The sequence below is a fragment of the Quercus robur genome, chromosome 3 (assembly GCF_932294415.1).
Source record: "Quercus robur chromosome 3, dhQueRobu3.1, whole genome shotgun sequence".
NCBI lineage: Eukaryota > Viridiplantae > Streptophyta > Magnoliopsida > Fagales > Fagaceae > Quercus > Quercus robur.
In genome coordinates this window covers 58380875-58391979 of record NC_065536.1, presented here as the reverse complement: position 1 = coordinate 58391979, position 11105 = coordinate 58380875, and the positions used below count along the sequence as shown (strand labels likewise).

The 11105-nt window shown below is 35.6% G+C and overlaps 2 protein-coding genes across 4 annotated transcripts; one reads left to right on the top strand and one right to left on the bottom strand.

Moving 5' to 3' along the window:
- Positions 1-1773: 1773 nt before the first annotated feature.
- On the top strand, positions 1774-8992 carry LOC126718578 (protein PLASTID REDOX INSENSITIVE 2, chloroplastic-like). Of its 3 annotated transcripts, none has more exons than XM_050420862.1 (4): positions 1774-2174; positions 2429-2527; positions 6340-6509; positions 6703-6929. In XM_050420862.1, exons 1-3 carry the CDS (start codon positions 1917-1919, stop codon positions 6484-6486), a joined length of 504 nt encoding a protein of 167 aa, XP_050276819.1. In that variant the 5' UTR covers positions 1774-1916; the 3' UTR covers positions 6487-6509; positions 6703-6929. The 3 variants fall into 3 exon arrangements, with proteins under 3 accessions (XP_050276819.1, XP_050276820.1, XP_050276818.1); XM_050420863.1 differs by lacking the exons at positions 6340-6509; positions 6703-6929 and adding exons at positions 7792-7963; positions 8648-8796 and having other exon boundaries at positions 1777-2174; XM_050420861.1 differs by lacking the exons at positions 6340-6509; positions 6703-6929 and adding an exon at positions 8648-8992 and having other exon boundaries at positions 1783-2174.
- On the bottom strand, positions 8929-10593 carry LOC126718579 (uncharacterized). Its single transcript, XM_050420864.1, has 3 exons — positions 10118-10593; positions 9847-9992; positions 8929-9311 (listed from the first exon to the last, which is right to left on the bottom strand). Exons 1-3 carry the CDS (start codon positions 10383-10385, stop codon positions 9201-9203), a joined length of 525 nt encoding a protein of 174 aa, XP_050276821.1. The 5' UTR covers positions 10386-10593; the 3' UTR covers positions 8929-9200.
- Between the last annotated feature and the right edge of the window lie 512 nt (positions 10594-11105).

Sequence of the window (11105 nt, the reverse complement as noted above, 5' to 3'; positions counted from 1 at the left end):
CTGCTTCGTCAGTTATCACTTCTCCAAGTGTTTCCCCTAGTTCAATGGCTGACTCAGTGTCTAACAATCTTAGGGGTAGACCATGTATTTGCACCCAAAACGTTATCTTTGTAAAGCGTAGTTGTTTGGCCGGGATCGAATAGTCATATCGCTGTAGAAGAATGAGGTGCTTATCAAAAGACCACGGTTCTTGAGCTAGAACTCTTTGCGCATCTGTCTCCAGTTCGAAAACGAATAACAGAGTGTGGTCGCCTACTTCTCTGATCTTAAACTCTTTTCTGGCTCTCCATAATGGTTTAAGAGTTCTTCCAATGGCGTCTACGTTCAGGGCACGTTTTGTCAGAAACTTTGCTGCAATGACATATTCTTTTCTTTTCAGATTCTTTGACTTTGTTAGGCTAAGTTTTGCACCTTCCTCATCTGTGAGGGATAGTTTTTTCCAATCACTGAGGACTTCATCCATGATCGAGTTTGAGAAGGGGGAAAGGAAGAGAGGATGTGTTTCCCTAAAACCCACGAAGAAATAAAACCAACAAGCCCTACTGATAACAGTGTTAGCAGAGGGAAAGAGATATCATTCTGAAGAAGATAATAGAGGTTCCACAGCCTGATTTCTAGAGAGAAGCGAGGCCGAGAAAAAAAAATGTATAATATTTTTTATTAAGTACGACATCATAATTTTTATTATATTTTTATAAACTATCATTTAACATCACTATATATACATAAAAGCAAAGACACAAAGTGTTGATGTGGCGTGGTCGAGAATATTTATATTTTTATTTATCAAAATCATATTTACATTTTTTTAGTAGGCATTTATACTAGTCACAATATCATACAATTTTTTAATTTGTAAACACAAATAGTATGATCAAATTATTAACCACTCTTACTGTCTTTATAATTTGTTTATAAAATAGATTACTAAATATTACAAAATTTTAAAAGTAAAATTAATGAAATATATGTTTCTAATATTTAAGGGGAAATTACAGCAAACTCACCTATAGTTTGGCCTGAAATCACTTTGCCTGTTTAAAAAATGTGACTTTACCTACCTGAAGTTTGCTTCATTTGTCTTCTATAACCAACCTTTGTAAAAAAGAGGAGTAAATATGTATTTTTGCTTCCTTTTTATATCTCTCTCCTCTTAAACAAAAAAACATACAAATATCCTCTACAACCTCCCTATCTTCACCGATAGGACCAGCTGAATTACAATACGCTACAATCTCCCTTTCAAAACCACCTTCGCCATCATCATCAAGAAGAACAGGCATGATGTTTATAGTAATAGATCTGCCACGCACAAGCCATGCATAAATATGATAACTAATATGTATCAAGTATAAACCATAACTAAACTACTCACTTTTTTGAAATCTCCGGCTTAATTTTGATTTTCTATAACATCAAATTATGGTGATATTGCCACTGTGTCAAAGTGTGGAGATGCTCATTATTCTGATTTTTGGGTTTAGTTTTAGTTTTTGGTTGATTTGGTGGGTAAGAAGTTTTGTAGATTCAAGGTTTTGAATATATCATATGAAAGTATTTGTGTTTTGATATAGAACTTTGGGTGGAAGATGTTCTAGAATGAATATGTAGTTAAAAATCTGAATATGTGGTTGAATGTGTTTGACAAATTTCTTATTTTGATAGGAGTTTTGGATGATTTTTTTTTTTTTTTTTTTTTTTGGTTCCCCTTCAATTTCTTACTAAAAACACTTTTTGATCCTGTTTTCTCTTATCTTTGTATTTTTTTTTTTTTATTGAGAAGAAAAAGAAAACAAAAATACATATTTAGGATACGAGAAACAAACGGAAATGAAAAAAAGTGGCATTAATTCTCTCCGTATTTACTCATGAATAGTAACCATTAAAATCCTGTGCCTCTGCCTCAACATCACCAAATGACAATGGCACTATACCCCTCCATTCTCACACAGACCAATCTATTCTCTCCCGCCAAACCAAAACCACTGTCTTCAACCTCAAAACCTCTTTTCCTGCGCACCCCCTGCCTTATCCTACGCCTTCATTCCCCAACCCCTTCTTCCTCCACATTCTCTGCAAAGCCCATCTCCCAAATCTCCCTCACAACCTCTCTAAGAGCCTCATCTCCCCAGAAGTACGTGTACCCTGACCCCATTCCCGAATTTGCAGAAGCTGTAAGTACTCATATATCTTTTAGGGTCTGTGTCAATGTCAGTGACTGTGAGTTTATCTATAGGCACGTGAGTTTTCTTGGCTTACCAATTTCACAACTTGCTTATTTGTGCGACTGTATAGAGTGTGAAAATGGGTATAAATAGTAGTGTTATATAGTATATATTCAGGGTCTGTGTCTGTGACTTGTGAGTGTATATATATGCATGTTTTTTGTAATTTCTATATTGTGTTGTATGTTTATTTACTTATGTAGGAGATACGAAAGTTCAGGGCTGAGGTTTTGAGGAAGCTTTTGAAGGATAAAGACACATTCGGGGATGAACTTGATGCGGTTGTAGATGTTTGTGCAGAGGTATTTTTTTTTTTACTTTGTACACCAAATGTTTGTTCAGGTGAATGTTGTTAGTGGGTGTCGGTTATTTTAAGCATTTAATTCATTGTGGAATTTTCTTTTTGGGAGAAATAAATGTCATTAATTGGTGCCGAATTAATCAGGTGCATTGATATTATGTAGGACCATGTTTTTAGCCAGCTGATTTAGCCACTCATGAATCAAGTATTACGCGAGCACTAACTACTCGAGAAAATGTCTGAGTCAAGGATGTCGTAAATAAAAGATTTTGTCTTGACTGATAAACTTATAGGAATTTCTCTTAGAAGCTTGTCTAGTATGTGTAACTTGACTGATAAACTTATAGGAATTTTGTCTTGACTGATAAGCTTGACTGATAAACTTATTGGAGATCATGAATTTAAGAAATACAAGTATGTGTAACTTACCAATCTAAAAAGAATTAGAAGAAGAAGAAGAAGAAGAATATTTGTAACATGATATGTGGTTCTAGAATTGACAATATTTGTAACTTGGAACGGTTTGGATGATTCTCATTGAACCTAATTTAAATATACCTTGATTAATTTGAATGAAACCACTTGTTAGTGAAATCATCTATTCAGCTGAGCTGGGGAATATCAAGTTACCAAACAGTGCTACTGGTGGCATATTGCCTCTAAGTTTCTTCTTTTGCTTCTCCTCTATTATAACTTTTTCTTTTTTTGTTTTCAAAAAAATTCATTTGCCACATTTAAACCTAGTCACCAGCTGAGACTTCCCAAACTCTGATTCTAAGCATGTGCAAAGAGGTGTTGTTAACTAGCTAGATTTATTTGAAAATTTGGAGAAGCCATTGGTGTACTTTGGAACAGCAATAATGTTGACAACTAGGAAGTGGGAAAGACTGTCAGTTGATGGCTTAAATTAGCAAATCCATAAGCAATGTACCTGCACAATATGGATTAAATTCCGTAGAATGCCTAGTTGACTTTGTTTAGGTTCTGTATTCCAATTCTATTATGTGTGTGGCACTTCTTCTTTACCCTAAGGGACTTCACACTTCTATTTATTGATGCATCCAGATAGAAAAGCAGTGGTGGAGTGTGTAGTGGCCTTTAGTTATTTGTTCATAGAAGAGCCATAATTTTTATATATGTAAGAGAGAGCTCTTTGGGTGTCTTTGAGGTTTGCATTTTGTGAGAGTGCTTCAACACTACCTTTGTAATCTCCATATTTTTTAGTGAAGTTTTCTCCTCATTGCCGCCTATGGATGCAGATGTAAGGCTGAACCACATAAATTCTTGTTGTTCTTCTCTTGTGTGTGTGGTTGTGTCTACTTTTCTTTGTTTCTATTATTTGTGTGTGATATCTTTCGTAAGCCCATCAATCTAGTGTGGGAGTGCTTTCCAGAGGCTCTTTTGCACAAAAAATTAGTATCAAAGCTAAGTTTTTCTGTCTAGGTGTTTGGATTTGCTCTCTTTGAAGATTTTGCTGATTGGTTTGTGGATTTGAGTATTGGGAAGAAAATTAGAAAAATGTTAGGTAAGTCCTATACAAAACCTTCGGCAATAAGGATTACTGTCTCTAATGCCAAAATTTTAAGGTAGAGAAATTTGATGGAATGAACAATTTCAACATGTGGCAATGCAAAGTTATGGATGCCTTGATCCAGAAAGAGTTGGATATTGCTTTGAAAGACAAAACTACAGAGATGCTAGAGAAAGATTGGGAGAGGATCAATAGACAGGTTTGTGGCACCATCCGATTGTGTGTGACCAAGGATCAAAAGCATTTTTTTATGAGGGACACAAGGGCTAAGAAGCTATGGAGAAAATTGGAGGACACGTACATGACCAAGGGTGTAGAGAATTGGTTATATATAAAGAAAAGACTCTTCTGTTTCTAGTATCATGAATTTATTTCTATGTAAGAACATGTTAACTAGAATTTCATCATCAACAAAGTGGTTTTAGCACTATGTGGAGGAAGTGGATTTTCTCATGCATTTCTATTATCTGTTTCTCAATTTTAGTAATTGGTATCCCGAGTGGGTTCTTCCACAGCTTTTGGGGCCTAAGACTGGGTGGTTTGTTATCTCTGTTGTTATTTATAATTGTTATGGTGGCATTGAGTAGGTTGATGGAGAAGGAAGTTGGTGGGGATTATATTTTGGGCTTTAAAATTGGAATTCAATTGATACTATGCTCATGATTTCACATATACTTTTTGCAAATGATACATTAACTGTCTGTGGGGCTGACCTAGACAAGATATAGCACTTGAAAGGCATTTTTGTGTGATTTCAGGCTTATTTCTGGATTAAACATAAACCTGTGTAAATAAGAATTGGTTTCGGTAGGTCATGTGCCAAATCTAGTGGCACTAGTTGACATCTTTCCATGTAAAGTGTCGTCGCTAATGCTGACATACTTGGGCCTTCCCTTAGGTTCTTCTTTTGAAGATAAGTCTTTATAGAATCCTTTTGGAAAAAAGAAAATGGAGAAATGCCTGGTTGATTGGAAAACAATGCATCTTTCCAAAAGTGGTAGAGTTACACTAATTAAGAGCGCTTTATCCACCACCAACCTTTTACCTATCTCTATTTCCGATCCTCATCGGAGTTGCTGATGCGGGAGATGAAAGAGAATTATTATTTAATATTATTTATGTTTGCAAGTCAATTGTATTTTTATGTTTTAGGTCTTAGTAGTTTATTGGACTTTTAGTATTTTAATTTAGAAGTAAGGTTATTTTTGTAATAAGGCAATTAGGGTTTCCTAGCCAATTAGAACTAGGGTTTAGTAATCCTTTATAAGCAACCTATTGTACTCCTTGAGGAGACAGTTGATATTTTGATGAATGAAAACAATGGCTGTTTGGTCTTTCTTTGGTCTGGTGCTGACTCCAGGTCTACCCTAGGTGCTGACTCCTAGTGGTTTCCCCGCTTGGTGCTAACTCCAAGCAAGGCCTAGGTGCTAACTCCTAGGTCATATCTTTTATTTTTCCGTTATTTCAATTTTGTTCTGGTTGTCCTGCGTCAGTTGCTCTCCGTATTATGAAGTTACTAATGGGTTTCTTATTGGGTTGTTGTGAAAAATTGGTTTAAGCAAGAATAAAGAAGAGAGAAATCAACACAAAGATTTTATGTGGTTTGGTAGTGTGGCTACATCCACATGAGCAAGTGGCTATCAATCTACTATTTAAGAAATTAGGGTTACAACCTTGTTTATATATAGCATAACCCTACCTGGTGCAAATCCCTAAAATACCCTTGATTTTACTGTACTGTACCATATACTCGACCTGCAAACCAAGTTTAATGAAAAGTTCACAGCCTTATGTGCTTCGATCTGCTCCGCTTTCCTGCATCCATACGGCCTTTGGGCTAGGGCCCGAAAACAAATATGAGCCAACTCCAACAAGGGAGGAATTGAAGATGAGTTCAAGTTTCCTTTGGTTAACTGGAATTTGGGTACTTATTCAAAGTGGAGGATTGGCTATCATGAATTTAGTCTTTTTCAATCAAGCATTATTGGGGGAAATGGCTTCGGAAGTACACAATTGAGAGAGAGGCTTAATGGATATAGGGTGGTTGGTGCTCAAATAGGGTGAACCGATGGAAGTACATAAGGACAAGTTGGGAATTATTTATTTGGTTCACTAGTTTAAAATTGGGTGATGTTTCTTGCATAAATTTCTAGTATGACCAGCCATTGAAGGAGAGGTTGCCATAACTATTTCATATTGCACATGATAAGAAAGCATCAATCACCAATCATTTGATTTTTTTTCTTGGAGTGCCTGTCATTAAAACATTAATTTTTTGCTAGATCAATCCAGGATTGGGAGATGAAATCTGCCATATGGGGCAGATACTCTGTGTTCGACTCCATCTTCCAGGAATTTCTTCAAAGTCAAACCCTATTACAAAATGCTACATCCTTCAAAACAATAGTCTTTTACTTGGAAAAGTCTAGGGAAGCCTAAAGTCTCAACCAAGGTAGCCTTCTTTCTATGGACAACAACTTTGGGAAAAATCCTTACTGTTAATAGCCTCAAGAAGTGGTGACTAATTTTTATAGACTAGTGTTGTACGTATAAGTTGGCAGAAAAAACTATGTGCCACCTACTCCTTCATTTCCTTGTTGTTCAGCAGCTCAGGAGCTTTGGAATCTGGTTTTCTTTTTTTGCAGTTCACTGGGTTATGCTGAAAGGAGTTGCAGAGCTTTTAACAAGTTGACAAGGCAGGTTTGGTAGATGCAGCAATATAGCAATTTGGAAAGTGATCCTGTTTGTCACATGTGGTGCATTAGGAGAGACAGAAATGCTAGAAAGTTTGTTCAAAATGAAAAAATATGTTATTGTTGTGAACCTTTTATTCCTCATATCATTATTTGAGTGGATGAATGCTTCTAGTCTATTATCTTTTGCCAATATGCCTAAGATGCCTGATAGCTATACTTTCGGTACTTAATGTCGGTGTCCCTTTTGTATACATCTAGTGTACATGAGTTATACCTTTTGCATTTAATCAATGAAATATTTAATTTTTTTAAAAAAAATATATGAAGTTTATGAACATTTGAATGATTATAACTAAATACTAGCAGGTTTGAAAATTTTAGATGTTGAGATCAGTGATATCGAGGATAAATCTCTGTTTTTATTAAACTCAATACTTGATACCAATGATCATTTAATTACTACACTGTTGTGTGGAAAGGATTTGATTGAGTTTGATGATGTGTCTGATGCTTTGACTAATAATGAGTACTGTAAAAAAGATAAGCGTGCCAATAGAGACATAGTCTGTTAGTAGAGGTAAACCTCAATTCAAATAAAAAAGAGCCACTGATAAAGTTGGAAAAGATGAGTGTGCCTATTGTCATGGCAAAGGGAATAGGAAGAAAGATTGTATTGTTTTGGAAAATAAGAACAAAAAGGATTCCAAGGCAAATGTATCACAGGGTAGTGATGATGGTTCTGATTAAGCACTGATTTCTTTATCATTTGTTTGACATTCAAACGAGTAGATTATGAATTTGTATATATCATATGTGTCCCAATAGGAAATGATTTTACAACCTTGATGAGTTGGATGGTGGTTTAATGTACATGGGTAATGATCAAACCTGTGAGCTTTTGGGCATAGGTGAAATCAAGTTGAAATTGCATGATTGAAAATTTGAAAACAGTTTGTTCTTTGACTAAAATTCAGTATGTACTGGACTTGAAGAAGTGTCTCATCTAAGTGGGTATTTTCGGAATTCAATGGCTTCAAGATTATTACGGAGAATGGAACTCTGAAGGTAATATCGGGTGCATTGGCAGTGATGGGGCTCACGTGTCAAAATAACTTTCCTCAAAGGGAGTACATTTACAGGTGGAGCAGCCACAGTTGCTGATAAAATTGGGGAGTTTGCTTCAGGCACTTCTAGAATTTGGGACATGCTGGTAAGAATGCTTTGCAAATTAGATTTTATGCGTTAATTGCTTATAGTTTGCAACTTTGTCTTGCTTTATGGGGAGAAAGCATTTCTCAATAAGCATCTTGTTAGTAACAAAAAAAATAGTGGATTAAGATTTTATACTGATTCTACTTTCAATTTGGTTGGATGCACTATTGAGAAAAAAGTGGATTTTGTATCTTCCTTTCGTCGGTCTCGTTCCAGTCACAGAATTCTATTTTATGTTATATGTTATCTCTTATGGCTAGTGGTGAATGCTGGTAATCATCTGCATCTGAATCATAATCTAAATTTTCTAGTCATTGTAGCTTGCTTAAATCAAAATGCTCCAAATCTCAGTTGGGACAGTTTTCATGGTACTGATTCAAAAAGTAAGAATTTCTTCCCTTTCTATTCTTTTAGGAGGCCTGGCTTTTGAGTGGACTTGAAAATCGTTCAATAATTGACCCCCAAAAGAAATATCTTACTTGACCACAAAATAGCACTGATTTTCCAGACAGATTCCATCAGATTGTTCTAACTTTTTGTGAATGTTTGGCCCTATTATGGCTATGTTTTGACATGCTACCTGTATGCATGATGCTTTAAGCTGAGAGTGAAATATTCAAATTTCAGTTTGATTTTATTTTTGTGCATTAGCTGATGTAATTATTGGGTAATTGCAAACCAGATATTTGGTGAATTTTTGCACAAGGAATATGGAGGACCCGGAACATTATTGATGGAGCCTTTCACAAATATGCTGGTTGCTCTCAACGAGAAAAGATTACCTGGAGCACCTTTGGCTGCAAGGGCATCCTTGTTATGGGCTCAAAACTATGTTGATCAGGACTGGGAAGTTTGGAACTCAAAACTACTAATTGACTCCTCTTCATAATTTGTAAATTTCTAAAAATTAAAATTTTCACGTTATATTAAATTCCTGATCAATTGTCACGAACTCATAGGAAAGGTGGGGGCAAGATCTGTATCCATAACAAAATATTACTTGCAATACAAAGTCAGATTTGTTGCACTTTTTGTAGCCTATACAGATGTCTTATTACTTAAAAATGGTTTGAATTTGGGGCTATGGTTGATGATGTATTTGAAATTTTGCTACCTCCATAAATTTAGTGAATCTTTTTGCTCACATTGGAGGTGCATCTATGTAGAACATCAGGGAATGAAAGTGGCAGTGGATTAACAAACTGCATGTTACAGCTGAATGTTGAAAGCACAAATCATATCGTAGACTCAGAGATACTCTGTAACGAGGGGCGCCAAGATTTTGACCTTATCGCAGCAGGATTCATTGGTGTTGTCCTTGTTCTTTGTCTTTCATGTCTCATCGCCTGAAAATTTTTTGGCATGGATAGAGGATAAGTACTCGATGAATGAGAATATGTACTTTTCAAATAAAAGATGAAAACTTTTTGTAGGTGATATCTCTTCTTATCAAGTTGCTGCTCTATTGTGGATAAAAACATGAGCAGAATCTCTGCTTCTCTCTTTGCTATAATGTTTCATTTTATTAGATTTTTAAGCATGAAATAGAAATAGAATGGAGATTATTGAAACCTAGTCACTGATTTGTTATTTTATTAAAATCATTTCTTTGATAATTGAATGACATAACAATATGTTTGATGTTCTTCATCCTTTCAATTACTGGATTGTGTCATTGTGTGTATGCTTTGACAAGAAACATAGATGTTCTATTCTTTTTGACAGCTCATATAAACACAAATAATTCAAGCTGCATAGTAGTGGATACGGCCAATTCACCATTAGAGATTGACACAGTATTAAAAACCCTATCATATAAGACTACCTGAAAATAAGGCACAACTATTAAAACTTGGATGATAATGGCTTACTGATAGATACCTGGTATGTCTTCTCCTTGTCAGGCTTCCCTTCTTCCTCACAACCCAAACTCGGTTTCTCCGGCTTTGTCTGTGAATTCTCAGCTGTTTCCGGCTGCTGCTTCTTCATTTTAGCAGACTTCTTTGCCCGCAACACATTCACAACCTCTGCAACCAGCAATAAACATCAACAACTTTTAATCAAAACAAATACAGATTCTCCAAAACCAAGTCTCACACTTCACCAAAACAGTCCCAACTATTTAAGTTCACCAAGTAAACACAAACCATACCTTGTGTAGTGACAAGCCTATAAGCATGGCCAAGAGTAAGAGTATCATTAGACCTTAGAAGCTTAACCCGGGTGAACCTCACGGCGGCCTTCTGCTCCTCCTGATTCCCTTCCTCAGAAACAGGCAAAGGGATGATCAAAGAAACATAGTGACCCGGGTTCATTTTCATCACCTCACTTGCACTTACTGGCCAATACAGCCTATCTATCCTCCCATTTGGGTGTTGTATAACTAAAGCTGCAGCATCTATAGCTTGGCAATTCCCCATCTCTCACTCACTTTTTCTTTCTCTTTCCCTCACAATTGACAGAGAACAAAAAAAAAAGATGAAGATTGGTTGAAGAAAGATAAGGAAGAAGAGAAGGAAGGAGGTGGAGTAAGCAGTAGTCTCTATCTATACAGCTCCCACACCCCTCTAAACAGATATAGTAGAAACAGGTCTTACTCAGCTGGCCGTCCCCAACTAACAAATACTACTACACATATGTCAATTTATATATATATATAAATTGACATTAAACGGCATGATATAATAACATTAAAATGTTCACTCACATTAAATTTTGTTCAATAATATATTGTAATTGAGTATCAAACAATGCATTGGAGTACTATATTTTCACAATGACAATCTTTAGGCACCGGCACTTTCAATGCAGGTGTGAGTGCCACGTGGAGAAAAGTGAGAAGGTGATAAATTGGACGTACTTGCTCGGCTGTGTCGACAGGGTCAAGTTTTGGACTAGGAAGAAAAAGATGGCCTTTTAAAAAAGGGAGTCGGTTAATGATGCTTTTAGAGCATTTGCTAATTGACCATTTTAAAAAAAAAAAACTTAAAATTGTTTCACGCTCTTATAATTTTAAAAAAAATAAATGTCAAAAAAATTAATTTTTTTTTTTCAGAAAAAAACTTGTTAAAATAACTTTTTTTAAACCAATGCTCTTAAAGTGTCCCTTAAACTTTTTCCTTTAAAAAAATCTTAGACAT